Here is a 19,452-nt window from a genome sequence, read left to right as displayed (position 1 = left end):
TGTGCATAGTACTAAACTAAAATGCAAAATTGAATAAAAATGTGATAATATAGTTAACCACTTTGCAGACAAATATGTGAGAGAATGGTTTTGTGGCTGGGATTGTATTTTACTCCTATTTGAATCAACGCTAACTATTTAATTTTTTTTTAAATCAAAATTTCTTCAATTGATGCATAATTTTTAGCTTAAATTACTTTTTGGCCATTGTCATTGTCTTGTCATGAAATGAAGCATGTCTCCAGATTATTCAATTTGCAAAACACTTTTAATACACGGGTAATCGTAATTTCTTCCATCACCGACGTTCAGAAGATATTTTCCCACCCCGCAAAAGATATTTCTTCTCGCTTCTCTCTTCTTGCTTCTTCCCAATTTCCCTGTGCATTTTATTTTCAAATCGGGCAACCTGGCAGGCAATCTGTCCCAGGGTCTGTGGCATCATCAGAGGAAGCAGCCAGTTGCAACTAAATGATATAATCCATGCCCTCACTAAATAAATTGAGTGTTTTTAGATTTTGCTGAATCTTTCTTCCATGCAGCTGTTAAAATGGACTCCTGAGATTATATGACCCAAGCAGGTCTCGTAGAGTAAGCATCTCTGGCAATTTCTTACTTTAGAATAAATTTGCTTATAATTGGGTGTTGGAGAAATGATATGATTGATAAAACAGAAGATTTTTAACCTATTAATCAGTAAATATTGGGTTTAACTTAAAACATGAATGCTCAAATTGCTGTAGAAAGCATACCCAGAAGCCTTAAATTATTAACTTTAAGTATGTTTTGATTTGATGTTTTAAGTGCCAATGCAAGAAACCAAATCCGCCATTGAGCACTCATCCTTAGTTTTTTTCTGGCAGTGATGGTTTTGGGCAGTTTATAATCCTTTCTTTGTATATAGCATGCAACATTTCTTTTTTTTTTATTACTTTATCTCAGTTACAAAGCCAGGGCTCAGAGTGTGGATCAGAGGTGAACCCCTAATCCAGCTCCTTGCCTGCCTCAAAAACCAATTCAAATTGAATCCAATTCATGGTCCCCACAAGGGAGACATACCAGATCTGAGCCAAAGGCTCAATCTACGCTCGATCTTAGCCAAAAGGCCGAGAAGCGATATATGCAACATTTCTAAGAGAATAATTGAAGCTGCAATCTTTCTAATTAATCTGTCAAACTATTATTTAAATTCTGAATAAGAGTGTTCAAATCTCCTTTGCGCTGCTCACTCTTTTAATTGTCGGCCCTAAATCAATTCTTAAATGTGTTGAGACTACATCATATTAATCAGTATTGTTACAGCTGTAGTTCGAAATAGTACTTGTTTTTATTCAATGGATGACATTGTAAGATTTTAAAAAGTGAAGGAATAGATGGAAAATTATAGTATTAATTAAGAGGATGCTGGGACAAATTAAATGAGTTTAAAAAATAGTGAAAATGAGTTGTATAGGTTGCAATTATTTTTCAAAATTCGCTTTTTTATTGATGTAACTGTTGAATGTACTAATTTGGAGTCTGAATTGTTTGTCTTTGACAGATACGCTTCATCAGAAATTTAGTGCTTTGCCTTCACCCGAGAGAGAGCTTAGATTTATAAAATTGAAGAAGGATGTGAAACACGGTTTAGGTATGTCGACTCTGGGTTTGGTTACTGTTCTACAGATGACTCAATGCGATGTAGTGGTTGATATGACAGTAACATCTGCACTATTTTATAGCAAAAACAAATGATAAATATGTAATTGTTTCCTGGACAATAGGGCCAAAATCCTTTCGCTAACGGGTGAATTCCATATTGAAAGCATTTGAAAAGTTTTTCTTTGCATGATAATGACAGCAAAGGTACTAAGAAGTTCAGACATAGTAACAAGTAGAAGCAGGAGGAGGCCATTCAGCCCTTGGAGCCTGCTCCATCATTCATTATGATCATGTTTGATCATCAAGTTCAATACCCTTTTTCCGCCCCTCCCCCCTCCCAGCACCCCATATCCCTTGATCCCTTTAGTCCCAAGAGTATAATTTTTCATGATGAGAAATAAATACCTAAAATTGAAATGCTCAATATCACAATGTGGTTCTTTTGTGTCTTCCAGACCAAAAAACGAATAATTGTAAGCATGCTGTTGATGTTTTCATAATTTTCATAGAATTTACAGTGCAGAAGGAGGCCACTCGGCCCATCGAGTCTGCACCGGCTCTTGGAAAGAGCACCCTACCCAACCCCACACCTCCACCCTATCCCCATAACCCAGTAACCCCACCCAACACTAAGGGCAATTTTGGACACTAAGGGCAATTTAGCATGGCCAATCCACCTAAACTGCACATCTTTGGACTGTGGGAGGAAACCGGAGCACCCGGAGGAAACCCACGCGCACACAGGGAGAACGTGCAGACTCCGCACAGACAGTGACCCAAGCCGGGAATTGTACCTGTGACCCTGGAGCTGTGAAGCAATTGTGCTAACCACTATGCTACCGTGCTGCCCCATGTGACCGATTATTAAATTAAATTACTATTTCAAAGCAGGTTTTCAGATTGTTGGTGGAGAAAAGACTGGCAAACTGGACTTGGGAATTTTTGTCACTACTATCATGCCAGGAGGGCCAGCAGAGCTTGACCGATCTTTGAATCCAGGTACTGCATATGCCTCTCTTGTAAATGATCAATAATAATCCTCTGTCCTTCCATCATAATCGGGCAGCCATGTACAGGACGATTTGCTGACATTCTGCAAGCCTCGAAAGGGGTGAAAACTCCTAGGCCAGTGGGAACAAGAGTGGATAAGATTGACACTTGCAATTTTGGGAGCATCATTGTGGCACAGTGGTTAGCACTGCTGACTCACAGTGCCAGGGACCTGTGTTTGATTCCGACCTTGGGTGACTGTCGTGTGGAGTTTGCATGTTCTCCCCATGTTTGCGTGGATTTCCTGTGGGTGCTCCGGGAATCGAATCTGGGCCCCTGGTGTTGTAAAGCAGCAGTGCTACCCACTGTGCTACCGTGCTGCCTGTGGTGGTATGGATATGAGCACTGCCATTGGTGCAGAGCACTGGCTTCCCATTGGCTCTGGCTGGTCATGTGCCTCTCGTCTGATTGATTGGGACTAGTCATGTGACTGCTCTCCAATTGGTCGAGAGGCAAGTAGGCCCTGCCTCCGAGGTGGGGTATAAGTACCCAGAGTTCCCGGCGGTCGGTCATTCTCTGTAGTCGACCACCGGGCTAACAACTAGCTGATTAAAGCCACAGTTCGGATCCTAGTGCAAACCGCGCTTTTACCGCCCCGAACGAGCGCATCTGATCAAGGCATCCCGCCCCTTTGAACGTCTCAGTATAGACTTCAAGAGTCCACTCCCCTCCAACAACCGTAACACGTATTTCTTGAGTGTTATCGATGAATACTCTCGATTCCCTTTCGCCATTCCCTGTCCCGACATGACCACAACAACCGTCATAAAGGCCCTCCTATCCACCTTCTCCCTGTTCGGTTACCCCACGTACATCCACAGCGACCGGGGGTCCTCTTTTATGAGTGACGAACTGCGTCCGTTCCTGCTCAGCAGGGGCATAGCCTCTAGCAGGACGACCAGTTATAACCCCCGGGGTAACGGTCAGGTCGAGCGGGAGAATGGCACCATCTGGAAGACCATCCTGCTGGCCCTACGGTCCAGAGATCTCCCTATTCCCCGTTGGCAAGAGGTCATCCCCGACGCCCTGTATTCAATCCGGTCTCTCCTCTGTACTACCTCTAATCAAACACCTCATGAACGTCTTCTTGTTTTCCCCAGGAAGTCGTCCTCAGGATCCCCTCTCCCAACCTGGCTGGCCACCCCCGGGCTCATCCTGTTCTGGAAGCATGTGCGGGTGCACAAGTCCGACCCGTTGGTTGAGCGAGTCCAGTTACTCCACGCCAACCCGCAGTATGCGTACGTGGAGTATCCCGACGGTCGACAGGATACGGTCTCGCTCTGGGACCTGGCACCCGCCGGCGTGCGGCCGCCTTCCCCGATACCAACACCCCCCTCCCCCCCCCGCCCCCTCTCCCCCGATTACAGCGTCTCCACCACCAGCCGGGGTATGGAGACATAGGGTGGACAGTGAGAGCCTTCTCCCGCGGATGGAGGTGGCTAGCACGAGGGGACATGGCCTTAAATTGAGGGGTAATAGATATAGGACAGACGTCAGAGGTAGGTTTTTTACGCAAAGAGTGGTGAGGCCGTGGAATGCCCTACCTGCAACAGTAGTGAACTCGCCAACATTGAGGGCATTTAAAAGTTTATTGGATAAGCATATGGATGATAATGGCATAGTGTAGGTTAGATGGCCTTTAGTTTTTGACTTCCCATGTCGGTGCAACATCGTGGGCCGAAGGGCCTGTACTGCGCGGTATCGTTCTATGTTCTATATCTTCGACCGACGCTCCCGGAGGCAAGGACGACCATCGGCCCGTCACCGGTTCCACTGCGAAGGTCACCCAGAACTACACGGGCACCCGACAGGCTGATCGTCTCCATCTAATGCGGGCATGGGTCTTTTTTTGACATTTTGTTTCATTTGTTTTGCCATTTTTTTTTTTTCTTAGACATTTTTGTGATTATTCTGTTGTTAGTAGTAGTAGTATTGTTTTGCCACGAGCCAATGGGCAGCTCACCCCTATCGATTTTCGCTGCTCATACCACCAGTCCTCGGAACCCCCCCCTCTCTTCTACTTACCCCCCCCCCCCCCCATCTTTCTCCACAAGGGGTGAATGTGGTGGTATGGATATGAGCACTGCCATTGGTGCAGTGCACTGGCTTCCCATTGGCTCTGGCTGGTCATGAGCCTCTCATCTGATTGGTTGGGACTAGTCATGTGACTGCTCTCCAATTGGTCAAGAGGCAAGCAGGCCCCGCCTCCGAGGTGGGTTGTAAGTACCCAGAGTTCCCGGCGGTTGGTCATTCTCTGTAGTCGACCACTGGGCTAACAACTAGCTGATTAAAGTCACAGTTTGGATCCTAAATGTGTCTTGAGTCGAATTAATGGTACATCACTGCCCTAATACTCAAAAGCCTTGAAGAGATCCAAATTAGATTGTAGCTTAGATTGGAAAGAGGAGGCAACAGTTTTTCCCCAAAAAATATTTTCCCTGGTTCCCATACAAAGAGGCTGATGGAACATGTTTACTTCTTTCCCAGGGTTAGGGAGGTTACACCCCTACATGTCAGTCACTTTATTTAGCCCAATTTATGGCCTCTTCAGCAAGTGATGACCTACATGTGTTCCTGTACTTTATCTTCTAGCAGTATTTGGATACATGAATGTTTTTGCAGCTTGTAGCCATTTAATCCAAAATCTGTTTGGAGATATTTTGTTTGAGAAATATTTTAATTCCCTTACCTTACCAGGTATGTTTCCACAGAACCATAGAATTCGTACAGTGCAGAAGGAGGCTATTTGGCCCATCAGGTCTGCAGCAACCCTCTGAAAGAGCACCTTACCTCGGCCCACTCCCCTGCCCTATCCCCATAACCCCACCTAACCTGCATGTCTTTGGACTGTGGGTGGAAACTGGAGCACCGGGAGGAAACCCACGCAAACATTGAGAGAAAGTGCAGACTCCACACAGCCAGTCATCCAAGGTCAGAACCAAACCTAGATTCCTGGCACTGAGCCATCAGTGCTAACCACTGTGCCACCATGCCACCCATTTCCTGGACATTTTAAAATTGTAGACAAAAGCAAATTATGCTGTAATTTGAAACAAAAACAGAAAAGTTTTAATAGTTTCAGCAGGTCTGACAGCATCTGTGGAGGGAGAAAGGAGCTGACGCTTTGAGTCTGGATGACTCTTTGTCAAAGCTGGAGAGAACTGGAAATAGGATGATATTTATATGGTTATGGTTGGGGGGAGGGGGGGGGGGGGACAGGCATGGAGCAGTTGGGCTGGATAGAGGGCCAGCAATATATATGGATTGACAAAGATGTCTTGGACAAACAAAACAGAGAATGTAAATGGTGGTTATTAAGACTAAGAAGGGAGCTGATAGTGGTACATTATGCGTGTTTTGATAAACGCCTTGTCAAGCACCAGGAGGGAAATGGAAAGCAGTGAAGGTGGACAGGGCGAAACAGAGGAATGGAAATCCAGTTGGAGAGAAGAGGTCTTGTAAACCTTTCCCTTATTAGCTATTTTAATACCAGAAAAGTTTAAACTGTAGTCCATTAAATTAAGGGGTTGGTTTAGCTCACTCGGCTAAATCGCTGGCTTTTAAAGCAGACCAAGCAGGCCAGCAGCACGGTTCAATTCCCGTACCAGCCTCCCCGGACAGGCGCCGGAATGTGGCGACTAGGGGCTTTTCACAGTAACTTCATTGAAGCCTACTCGTGACAATAAGCGATTTTCATTTTTCATTTCATTTTCATTTTTTTTAAAAGGAGGTTTTTATTCAATATTATACTCTAAATGCGCCTATTTATTTCCGTATGGAATATTTGGATAGATCTAGTAAAGAAAATGTTAATGTATGGAAAGTTAGTGCTTTATTAAGTACACTAATAGACTGGGGCCAGTTTAGCTCAGTTGTCTGGACAGCTCGGTCATGATGGAAAGCAAGGCCAACAGCACGGGTTCAATTCCCATGCTGTCTGAGGGTATTCTCAACCTTGCCCTTTCCTGAGATGTGGTAATCCTCAGCTTGAATTACCACCAGTCTCTCCCCCTCAAAGGGGAAAGCGGCCTATGGAAACGTTACTTATTTACACTTATTATATCCTCCATTTGCACCGTTGCATTTCAATGAAGTGGAAAGTTGTCAAACTCCATGTGGTTTTGGGTTGCTGCGAAATGTAAAATTATTTCATCCATTCTTTTAAAAATGCACCAAAACGTGTTTGTGAAATTACCATATGCCGAATAACTATTGTGTTTTCACTATCTGCAGGTGATCGCATCATATCTGTAAATGGAATCAGTTTAGAAGGCGTTACCCATGACAGAGCAGTTGAAATTTTACAAAATGCCCCGGAAGATGTGATGCTGATGGTGTCTCAACCTAAAGAGAAACTTTATGGAGGAACTGAACTTACTTCAGGTACTGATTCTGCATTTCAAGATTCAAAATTTCTAGCCTGAATATAAACACCGAATACGGTGTTACATGTGTTTATTGTACCATTATATAATCTAGCACTATAGCCTTTAAATTTCTACTCTTGAATGGAAGGGGAGTCTTGGTCCCACAACTTCAAGACTTTGAGCAGGAATATTGATAACAATCGCCAAGAAGAGCCACACAGGATTCTATAGGTCACAGGTTTTTCTGATTATAGTGCATGTCATATATTCTGCCTGTTGGAAGAACAGATTTGGCAGCTAGCCGGTTAATCCTGTACCGCCCATATTTTGAATCAATCCCTCAGGATAGAATTTATGCTGACATTAAGGCACAGGTTTTGGACTGCAGCCAATGTCAGGGTTTTAAAGCAGTGGGAGGTAAGACAAGTTACCAGATGTTGGACTTCATGTGATCCTAGCCACGCCCATACCACTGAATCAATACTCTAAGATCAAATGTAGCCGCGTGGCTCAGTTTTTAAAGAGTGACTATGAATAGACTCCATTCCCTGTCAATTTTTTTAAAATATGCTCGTTCTCAACCAATGCCATTATCCTCACTGTAGAGAAGAATGACACCTCCTTTAAATCAGGAACACTATTGAACAGCTTTCACCCATAATATTCACTGGCTGCCATCCTAGCACTTAAACTAGGATGTTGTCCACTGTGGCTAGCCAAGATTGACCTCACCAATTTACATGACACCAGACAAGGACATTTAATTTCCACTGCACATCTTTGGAACCCCCACCCCCATAGTTTCAGGGGTCCAATTTGATGAGACTGCATGTGGAAAGCAAGGTAATACCTATTGACAGATTAAATTGCACTCATGTTTTATTCATTATGCAGCAAAAAAATAGTTTTTGCATTCAGTAACTCACTTGTACTTTTTTTGATGAGATTTGTTACTGTAAGGAGCTGTAATTTTGGAAAATAATTTGCTGGGTAAATGTTCAATGACACCCAGCTGCTATGTTGCATGTGTGTTTGTGATTCTGAGTGTACCTATAGATTCCATCCACCTACTGCATTCTAGAAGTTGTGATGGGCTCAGTATTGGCACTCCAGTTAACCTGAACACAGGATGGTGTACTGCTTAACAGGAAATTTGAATTCATAGTTACAAAATAAAATAAAGATGTTTCTTTTCCTCTCTCTATTAAGTACTTAAAAAATCACCTTGATTTTATTCATCTCTGCTAACAGTACAGAGCCCAGTTGATGGTTGGTGCTGGTGAGCAACCTTGGCATCCAATCATTTGCTTGTACAGCCCATTTTTAAATGTTCATGTTACTCATTGGAATTAATGTGATTCATCCAAAGGCTTAGATGAGCTTCTTCGTAATTATTATGGGGGGGTGGGGGAGTCCTCAATCGTATAATGAAAGGATACTTATCCACTAATAAACTGCTCTCTGATACTCCGTTAACTAACCTACGGAACCACTTAGATCCAGAGAAGAATGTAAGAACTGAATGTCTATCGCAGTGATTGGAGCTCAGTTCAAGTCAGTTGTTACGGTAGCATTGTGGATAGCACAATCGCTTCACAGCTCCAGGGTCCCAGGTTCGATTCCGGCTTGGGTCACTGTCTGTGCGGAGTCTGCACATCCTCCCCGTGTGTGCGTGGGTTTCCTCCGGGTACTCCGGTTTCCTCCCACAGTCCAAAGATGTGCAGGTTAGGTGGATTGGCCATGATAAATTGCCCATAGTGTCCAATAGTGAGGATGGCACTAAGGTGCCGTAAAAAGAAACTGAGGCCATTGGTGAAGACATTTTTTCTGTCAGTGGAAGTTTGCTTCCACCATGTTTGAGTGGCACTCTTAAACCAGGGCTAATGGAATAATCCTGCTTAAGCTTTGCAGTGGAGAAAGAGATCAATAATTGATTCAAGAGTATGGCAGTCTAGTGAAAGTGCCGGGCTTTCACAAAGATTAGGGTTACTTTAGGTTCAAAGTGCTTTCCTTGTTATAGACGAATAATCTTGCTGAAAATGTCTTGGACTTTGTTTATAACTCCCAATTTAATTGCTGTCATGGAGTGCCTTAAGTAGGCACACCCTTCCTTCTCACTGCTCTGGTGATGTCAGTTTTGGCACCAACCCAAGAAATATGATTTCAAACCACCTGGGAACCAATGTGGAGCTCCCAAAACTCAGGAAACCACACTTCAGACTGGAGTATACATCTGAAATCATTAAAGTGGCTAAGTCTAGAGTTTGATTAAAAATATAGAAATGAATTCTTAAATGTCAAGTGTTCTATTAAATTTTAGTGACAAAAATAATTTTGCTGCCTTCTATACAGTTAGTTTTTTCTGTTAAACAGCTTTGTAGCAATCTTGAACAGATGTGAAAAGCATATAATTTATTATATCAAAAATGACTTCTAAAACCATATGTGGTGCTGGAAATGTATGACCACACCGCCACAGAACACGAGAACTGGTGATACAATTTAATATTTTTACAGAGGGAAAAAGATGGGCCTTAAGTTTTTCAGCATTTGAGTAGGACAGCAAAATGGCTAAATATATATTATGATATAACTGCAGAATATTCAACTGCTTTTAACTGGCTGAAATCTGCATTAACCAATGGAAACATTTTTCAAACCGAGTTGGTAAACTTACTCTTTCAAACATAATGGGGAATGATGTTTTAAATTTGTAACTGCAATGGTATTTTAATTGGGGAAAGAGGATTGATATTCCTAAACAAATATCATCATTATAAAGAATACAGTGATGCTTCAAACAATGTATCTTTTTTTATCGTCAAGTAGTTCCTCTGAATAAAAAAGGAACAAGGAGTCAATCGAGAAGCCCTTGTCGTAATTTAGGAAGGCGAGATTATGAAGAAATGTCATCTTCAGAAGAGCAAAATGGATCACGTGGTCACCAGAGAACTCATCCAATAAGAGCTTCTGTTCCACATGAAGAAAAACGAAGGGGCAGTATGAGCTCCCAGGATTCTAGAACTGAAAGTGCCGGGCTTTCACAAAGCCAAGTGAATGGTTTCTACAGAAATCGGACTGCCTCTAGAACACCACAATGTACTAATTACAAAGAGGTCGCTGCACTTATGGCACTGAGGCAAGATATGATCCAAAATGTTCTCGATAGCACAGGACACTTAAGCAGCATTAATGCCGAAACGCCTAAAGAAACGGATTGCTCTGACCGAGGTGACTCTGACATGGACGAAGCAACATATTCCAGCAGTCAAGAGCAACAAAGCCCTAAAAAGGTGAATGTGATTATTTTTTTCCAACTTTGGCCAGTTTGCTCCCCCTTCCTCGCAGCCCCCATCTGCGCACTACCACTTTTGTGCCTGCAGGCGAGCCACATACTGCAATAGTTTTGGAATAATGCAGTTGTAGTGCCAGAATGATTTAAATTGTTTCTTCTCTGTTTGACTATTCAGCTTGATGTCCTTTCTGGTGATAATGTGCATCAGAATTGTATTCAAATGTTTTGTTTATTTCTATGCACAGTACCAAATCCATCAGACGTCCCGAACCAGAAGCTCCTCTTTTGCTTCTGGTCTTATTTCTGCATGTGTCAGTTGTGGCTCAGTCAGCCTCTGAGTCGGAAGGTTTAAAATGAGGATTTAACTCAGAAGGGCTGACGCTCCAGTACAGTGCTGAAGATGTGATGCAATGTAGGTGCAATATGTTGGAATTCTCCACTAAACCAATGTCCCTGTCAGGTTAGCATACAAGAGATCCAATGGCACTATTTCAAAGAGGGGCAAAGGTTGTTAGCCCCTGTGGCCTGATCGACATTTATCCCTTAGTCGACATCACAGAAACAGATTACCTAATCATTCCCCATTTAATTTATGAGACTGCTCTGTGAGAATTGGCTACCACAGTTCCTACATTACAATAGTGACTAAACTTCAAAAGTACTTTATTGGCTGTAAAACATTTTGGGATGTTCTGAGGTTGTGGAAGGTGGTGTAAAAATATGTCTTCTTGCAATCTGTTGCAAAAGACCCTGCAAGCAATGATGTGCTTTAGAAATGTTAGCGTAGATTTACAAATGTTAATTGACAAAATCTCTGGGGTCCACTGACCTCTGTGCCCCAATTCCTGTTGTGTGCTTCTTGCATGCAAATCTATGAACTCCGCTTTTTTAAAAACAAATCATCTTTGGCATAGTTTTGGAGTTAGAAGCAAAATACATCTGCCAGAGCTTCCAGAATAAAGCTGCCCTTCAACCAATCTCAAACTGTGTTCAGAATCTGGCTCTGAATTCATGCTTTACCATTGTGTATTTTTAAAGTTTTTTTTGCCTTAACCATTTTATTCCCCTTCCTCTTCTGAAGGCTCAGGTCCAATCAAATGGATGCCTATAATTAATTTGTATGGCAACAGCAAGTGCTAGCAAGTTCAGTCCAAGGGGATTCTGTTCTTTCTTTATATGCACTTCTAGCAAGGTTCACAGAATAGCACCTAGAAGCAGAAAACTTAGACATTCGGCACGATTTACCCGTCGCATGGTGCCCTAACGCGGCCGGGAGATCCCTCTTCCGGGATCTACCTGGCTCGCCATACTTTGGGAGATCTAAAGCGATCTCACGAGACATTGTGATCTGGGGCGAAATTCTCCGACCCGGTGCAGGGTCAGAGAATCGCCTGGGGCCGCCGAAAATCCCGCCCCCGCCGTGGCAGAGATCCTCCGCCACCCGGGAAGTGGCGGTGGCGGGAATCTCGCCACTCCGATCGGAGAGAGGCCCCTGCGGTGATTCTCCGGCCCGGATGGGCCGAAGTCCCGCCGCTGGGAGGCCTCTCCCGCCGCCGAGGTTTGAACCACCTCTGGAACGGCGGGATCAGCGGCGCGAGCGAGCGGGGGGGGGGGGGGGGGGGGGGGCGATCGAACCCTGGGGGGTGCCCCCACGGTGGCCTGGCCCGCGATCAGGGCCCCCAGCTCAGACTCCGGGCCAGTGCCCTGGGTGCATTATTTCTACTCCGCGGCCGCCGCCATGGCGGAAGCAGAAGAGAACCCCACATCGCGCATGCGCCGACCGGCGAAAGCCTTTCGGCCAGCCCTGCTGCCGGGGGCGCCGGTTTTTTGCGCCAGTCTTCTGGTGCAAACCGCTCCGGCACGGGGCTGGCCCCCAAAGGTGGGAGAATTCCCCACCTTTGGGGAGGCCCGACCCCTGAGTGGTTGGCGCTACTCCTCTACGCCGGGTAGGGGAGAATCCCGTCCCTGATCCCACTCATTTGGGCGGCATCAGTATTTGGCAAAGCTGCATGCGCTCAACTGATCTACCGAGGTCCTGAGATCTAACCCCTTTGGCTCGGAGATTTCAGGCAAGTGTCATTCAGTGCTGGTCTCCACAAAGTGGGGCCAGACGGATCGGCATTTGTGAGAGTTTCCCAGTGGATCATAGGCTGCCAGGTGGTTGCCCACTTGGTAGGGTGGCACCCTGGCACTTCTGGTGCCAGCCTGGCACTGCCAAGGTGCCCAGGCAACACTGCCCGCTGATAGTGGCACTGTTAGCCTACCAGATTGGTATTTTTCCAATGCCTGGGGTGCCCTGACAGTGTGAGATGGGATGAGAGGGACCCCCTTATAGGTGATTTGGGGCTTTGGGTGTCCGGGGGTTGAGAACTCCTCCGTGCAGGAACTGGGACTAAGTGCAACCTCGGCGGGGCGTTCTCCGCTGATGTCCCAGATTACCACAGTCCTGATAGATAGCATGGTGTTTCTTGCTGCCTCGAGTTCTGGGACTCTGATGCAATTTGTTTAGATCGCGCCTAATGTTTCAATTCCACAGCAGAGTTAGCGGCACACTCAAACATTGGAAGCTAGAAAATGTGAGACTTGATATATAAGTTCCCGGTAGAGGACTCCCAATGTCCTGGCCAATATTCCTCCCTGAAAGCACTGTGGTTAAAAATGGATTGATTAGTCACTCATCTCATTCACTGTTTGCAGAATCTTGCTGTTCTCAAATTGTTTGCATTTTGACTACTTATTTGAGAGGTGCTCTGAGGCATCCTGAAAGCATAATGGTCAAGTTCTTCTACTTCCTCTCTCCATAACATAAAGGTGCTGAATCCAGTCGTGATTGGGAGGAGTCTCCTGGTTGTCTGGGTGTGTGGTACAGTCTTGGGGAGGTGGGGGGGGGGGGGGTCTTCTGTCTTACTGGGGTGTAACTGGGTCCGCAGCCGCCGCTCCGAGTGCCCATCAAGTGGAACCATGAGTGAACCACGCCGGCGGGAACTCGGCCAGCTGCTGCCGGAGGATTGCCGCGGGGGCCACTTTCAATCGCCCCCAACCGGCGCCGATTCTCTGGTCGCGGAAGGCGTCGGACCCTATCGCGGGTCTGATGCCCCCATTCTGAGCCCCCGCGCCGAGGCTCGAAGAATCTTGCTCCATGTCTCGGGGCCACTCATAAACAGGGAATATGTCTAATTTTATTTCTAATATTACTGTTCAAATTAATATAAATGTTGTTTGCTTATAGGATACTGCAGCAGATAAGTCTAAAAGAAGAGCATGTTCTGATTCTAAACAAAGCACTTTGTTAAAGCCAGGAGATGTTTTTGAAGTGGAATTGTCAAAAACGGAGAACAGCTTGGGCATTAGTGTCACGGTACTGTTTTGCAAGGTTTTCAACTTTCTCTTTCTCTACTTAATGAAATATTAAAGTATGTAACATTTATATTGTAAAATGTATCTTGCAGCCTGTTCCTCAGCAACAGGCCTCTTGAAGCCTGTTGCTGAGGAACTGACGGCAAGACTCTGGATTACCTTACACTTGTTAGGAAATAACAGGCAGTAGTAAAGCTATTGGTTTGTGGAATGGGGCTAGGAAGACTGTAAGTGAAAGGGTGAATTTATTTTTCTGGAGTGACTTGCCATATCCAATTTTTGAAAGCTTCCAATGTTTCAGTCGCAAGAGCAAATCAGACCACCAGCTCCTTCAGATGCTGTTCATGATCAATGTCCAGAAAGTGAAAGACGGACAGTCAGGGTCAGCCCCAGCTCTTTCTTTTCCGTGGTAACATTTTATGTTTTGCATTTGTCTGTTCCAATTGTTCATTAGTTACCACGAAATCAACCTACCCTGGGAACTGCTGATAAAAGAATCAACCCCCCTCCCCAGTTTTCAGTGATTGAAAAATACAGTTTTGTGGTTGGAAGGAAACTAAGAATAAAAATTCATCTGGGCATGAGTGCAGGCAGTGTTATATTGGGTTCTCATTTTCAATGGAATTGCAACTTGTGACATAAATGAAACTGATCATCAGGAGGGCGCATATCTAGTAGATGGGTGACCTCCGACTGCCCTATTTTCACTGCTACTCAAGGTGAGTGTTTATTCCCGTGACATTAATAATAATCTTTATTAGTGTCACAAGTAGGCTTACACTGCAATGAAGTTACTGTGAAAAGCCCCTAGTCCTAACGTTCTGGTGCCTGCTTGGGTACACAGAGGGAGAATTTAGAATGTCCAATTCACCTAACAATCACGTCTTTCGGGACTTGTGGGAGGAAACCCACGCAGACACTGGGAGCACGTGCAGCCTCTACACAGACAGTGACCCAAGCCAGGAATTAAACCTGGAACCCTGGCACTGTGAAGCAACAGTGCTAACCACTGTGCTACCGTGCCACCTATTAGATGTATCTATTCCACCATCATCAGCACCTCCTTTTGAATTTTCATTCTTTTTTTTTGTATGTTTGAAAGAATTTGGCTAATTCACGACCTACCATCTCCATGCATGCTGACCATTCAAAGGGTTTGAAGTTGTGAAAAAAAATCATGAGTAATGTGAAACTAATTATTTTGAACTTGCATTACATCAATATTTGTCATTATCTAAAGAAATTTCTAAATGTTCCAAAGTAGTATGCTTTGGTTATATTGCGATACAGCGATGCAGCTTTTTGCTCAAGACTGAAAATATATTGCACTGAATTTGCTAAAGCTGTTTTTACTGGGCACCGCCCTGCTTTGTTTTGTAAGTTTGAGTTTGGACCTGTACCATACCTGCAGCTGATGAGTAAAGTGGGAACTGCTCCCAGAATAACGTCTGCCTCACTCTCATTTTTAATGTCCCCTTTGTTATTCAGTAGAACAGTACAGCACAGAACAGGCCTTTCGGCCCTCGATGTTGTGCCGAGCAATGATCACCCTACTCAAACCCACGTATCCACCCTATACCCGGAACCCAACAACCCCCCCTTAACCTTACTTTTAAGGACACTACGGGCAATTTAGCATGGCCAATCCACCTAACCCGCACATCTTTGGACTGTGGGAGGAAACCGGAGCACCCGGAGGAAACCCACACACACACGGGGAGGACGTGCAGACTCCACACAGACAGTGACCCAGCCGGGAATCGAACCTGGGACCCTGGAGCTGTGAGCATTTATGCTAACCACCATGCTACCGCACTGCCCCGTGATAATCCTTAATTTATGTCCATTTGTTAGTGATTCATTTATAGGTGGAAGTTATCTTTCATTATCTACCGTTTCAAAACCTTTGCTAAATTTAGATCCTTTCTTAAAATTTCACTGTTTCAGTGAGAACACAGACAAACCATAATTTCTCATGCCGTTCACTAGAACATCTAATTATTTGAATAATTTTAGTGGCTCTTTAGTGTTCAATTTCTATGACTCTTATATGATTAAGCTGTAACAGTACTCAACTAAGCCCTGTGTAATAAGTTGCATACGTACATCAATTGCTTTATTTAACATTTCAATGCCCTATGTAGAAAATCAGTAGGCTATCATTTTTAACCTTCACTTCCACTTTAAAATATTTGTTTTTGCCAACATCAATCTCTGTTCTTTCACTCCATTAAAAGATCTTCGGAGAGGGAAAATACTTGACTTCTGTTTTCCCAAGATGCACAACTTCACAACTCTCTGCGGCAATTTTGTGTGCTGTCTATCTGCCCATTGTGCTTAATCCAGCGTTTGTCCTCACAATTTGACTTTTGGTAGCAACAAACTGTGAAAGCAACTTCTAGAAATAGGATTTTGCCATGTAAACATATTTTCGCATGTTGATCATCTTTCTGTAGATATCTTCTATTATATGAATTTCTCTCTAGGGTGGTGTTAACACAAGTGTGAGACATGGTGGAATTTACGTGAAAGCTATAATACCAGGTGGAGCAGCTGAGGCCGATGGACGCATTAGGAAAGGTAAGAAACCTGTAATTGATGTCGAAAAGATCTTATAGTCGTCAGGATTCATTTTAAATTGCTTTTTCAGAAATTATCATTTGTGTAACTATTAAAAATGTTCCCCAATGCAGATTAATCCGCAATTTTTAGTAACAGCCTATGATTGTGCATCAACTATTACACTTCTGAAAGGGCTTCGGGTTTGTATGTCAAAATATTTTCTTTGGTTGTAATGAACAAATAGGGCAATGTTACATAGAGAAGTAGAAGTAATTATATACTTGGGCAGTATGCACTTACATATAAATAATAGGTTATTTCAGTGGCAATCATTTATGTACTGGTTGCTGTGGCTTTTGTCTAACAATTGTAGACGTATACTTTAGATAAAAATAAATTCTTAGTTAATTTAATTTCAGCTTTAAAAGGCTGAAATAGTACAGTAATTCTTAAATTAATGTTAATTTTCTGAAAAGCACAACTTTCATTGAAACAATGTTAAATGAATTAGATTTTCCCTTTACAACCAACATAAAATCTGTGCTTCGATTCTGTAGGACCGTTCTCATTAGGAAACAAAAAATATCCTGTAAGTTGAGATACTGTATTAAATTTCTGTATTTGTGAATGAAACAACTTTTTAAATAAAATAGGTTTTAAAATATCAAAGAAATATACTAACTCTTTCTACTTAGCTCATGTTTGCCAACCCTTCCATTTCTCTTTTCCCTCCCCAATTCTCTTGCTCCCTACTTCCCCCTCCTGCTCCATGCCTGTCCCAAATCCTTGCCAAGCGGAGGGGAGCAAAAGAAGCCTGAGTGGGAGGGTCAGGGAGAGAAACAGCAAGAGGGAGGTTCATCAATAAGGATGGGCGGCAAGTGGGAAAGGCGGCGATTGAGACGGTCAAAGAGTGTGACAGGGGGGAAGTGAGAGAGGCGGCGAATGGGACAGTCGGGGAGTTGGAAAGACCTGTCCAAATGGCACTGATCGAGTCATGTGATACTGCGATGACCAGATGCGAAATGATACAGAAATAGAAATCCCAACGTTAAGTTTACACACTAGCCCTGTTATATCCTCTGTGTTAAAGCAGCACAAATTACTGTATGTGTAAATGTATAGAATGGGTGGTTTAGCTGTGTCTACCTTTTCTCAATGGTTGCAGACTCATCTCCAAGTCAGAAGATTGAATTCATGCCTGCAACTTGAGCAAGTAATCTCGGCTGACACCTCACTGCAATACCGAGGGAATATAGGGGGTCACAGTGGTGCAGTGGGTTAGCATTATTGCCTCACAGCGCCAGGAACCTGGGTTCGATTCCAGCCTTGGTGACTATCTATGCGGAATTTGCACATTCTCCATGGATTTCCTCAGGGTGCTCCAGTTTCCTCCCACAGTCCAAAGATGTGCAGGTTAGGTGGATTGGATATGCTAAATTGCCCTTAGTGTCCAACGGTTAATTGGGGTTATGGAGATAGGGTGGGGGAATGAGCCCATGTAGGGTGCTCTCTCAGAGGGTTGGTGTAGACTTGATGAGCCGAATGGCCTCCCACTGCACTGTAGGTATTCTATGATTCCATTGCAGCGATGTAGGTATCTAACCAAAGCTCTGTCTCTTTCTCCCCCCCCCCCCTCTCCAACATGGACACAGAAAATCTGATGAAGTTATTTCAAAGAAGAACAGTGATGTTCTCCCCAATGTCCTGTCCAATTTTTATTCTTCTCTTCAATCTATTTTCCATTCTTTATTCTGTATACATGAGATTCAAATGAATAGGTTCTTCTCCCCTCAAAATAATCAACAAAATTCAGTGGGGTGTATATTAATTTAATTCTTTTTGAAATCTGAATTCTATTTCAAACATTTTCAATGAAGTTGTGTGTAACACGGCACCTGAAATAGTGATTCACAAAGTGCGTGTGTATCTCCTGCTTACTGCTAGAATTTGGGGTAGAACTTGATTGCACTGGGATTTCACCCCAATTCATTTTTTTGCTGCCATTTTCTGGTACCAGGATAAGATGGACTGCTTCCATCCACCCTCCCTTTTCCACAATATCAAGAAGCATATCCCAGCCTACCCCACAAATTCCACCTATTGTGCCTGTCGAATGCCTCACCAGTGAGAGCTGGCATGTGTTTTCTTGCAACCTTCTGAAAATCACCAAATTGTTACCAAGTAATTGATCCTTCCCTGTCGATGTTGGAGCAGTTGCTGCTGACTTGATCTTGCTGCGCTGGCATGCTACTCCACCCTTACAAGTGATCTCATTGCTTGTTTTTTTGAGACAGAGCCTGAACCTGTTTTCTCAGGCAGACCTTATTAATCTCTTCCTTACAGTAATTTTGGGGCAATGATACTAACATCATTAGCCGGGATTCACTGTTGTCCGCTGCTGCAATCACGATCCTGATTGGGTGGAGGATGGAGCCTTGGCCGAAAACGGGAGACCCACCCCTAGTCTCTGCTCCCGCATCGTCACCCATAGGTGGTTACCTGTCCCAAGCTGGCAGGAACATGCAAAGTGGTATTAACAGGCTGGAAGCCCGATTCTCTTCCCTCTGCATGTTGCTCTGACTCCCACAATGGGAAATCCATCGGATGGGCTTTGATGTAAGTATGGCCACGTACATTCCTGCACTATGGATCCTGAGGAGGGTCAAAGGGATCATCGCATTGCTAATGCGCCCCTCTGCCACGTTCAGGCTGCAGAGGGGCTTCTCCAAGGATTCTGGGCTGTGCGGGTGAGAGCTGTGGGTGGGGGATTGAGTCCGGGACCCTGGGATGGGGATCCCGTGTCTGGACTGCTCAATCCAACCCTGGGCAACCTGAAGACCACCACTGGCATGATGATCTCAGGCAGCCTTCTGTTCAACAGCATCATCCAGTTCAGACTTTTTAAACTGAAGTGGCCTCCTCACCCGGAACTTAAGATGCATTCAAGCATGAAGGGAAAGATAAATAAACACCTAGCAGCTGTGTCTAAACCATTAAGCTGCCAATCACAGGCTGGTGAAAGGTACTGTTCTGTGAAATTGAACTGAGGCTGAGCATTTCAAAGGTATCAGGGGATTGCAAGGCTTTTCAAGTGTTGAGGGTTTTCTAGGAAGGCTCTGACACTACAAAATGCTGCAGTTTCAAAGGCAAAGGGCCGAGGGAGCAGTTGTTAAGAGAGTG

General features: G+C 44.2%; 1 protein-coding gene across 13 annotated transcripts in view; it reads left to right on the top strand.

Moving 5' to 3' along the window:
- The window catches only part of ptpn13 (protein tyrosine phosphatase non-receptor type 13), a 367,703-nt gene that overhangs the window by 214,559 nt on the left and 133,692 nt on the right, over positions 1–19,452 (top strand). For 5 of the 13 annotated variants that reach the window (XM_038791748.1, XM_038791742.1, XM_038791743.1 and 2 more), the window contains 6 exons: positions 1,541–1,630; positions 2,530–2,640; positions 6,925–7,074; positions 9,885–10,351; positions 13,583–13,726; positions 16,197–16,290. In XM_038791748.1, the coding sequence (XP_038647676.1) occupies positions 1,541–1,630; positions 2,530–2,640; positions 6,925–7,074; positions 9,885–10,351; positions 13,583–13,726; positions 16,197–16,290 (1,056 nt within the window). The remainder of the gene's footprint in view (positions 1–1,540; positions 1,631–2,529; positions 2,641–6,924; positions 7,075–9,884; positions 10,352–13,582; positions 13,727–16,196; positions 16,291–19,452) is intronic. The other 8 variants (XM_038791755.1, XM_038791754.1, XM_038791749.1 and 5 more) reach the window with 5 other exon arrangements.

This window comes from Scyliorhinus canicula, chromosome 3, assembly GCF_902713615.1.
Source record: "Scyliorhinus canicula chromosome 3, sScyCan1.1, whole genome shotgun sequence".
NCBI lineage: Eukaryota > Metazoa > Chordata > Chondrichthyes > Carcharhiniformes > Scyliorhinidae > Scyliorhinus > Scyliorhinus canicula.
Note: the sequence above shows the minus strand (reverse complement) of the source record. Positions and strands in the feature narration are given on the sequence as shown.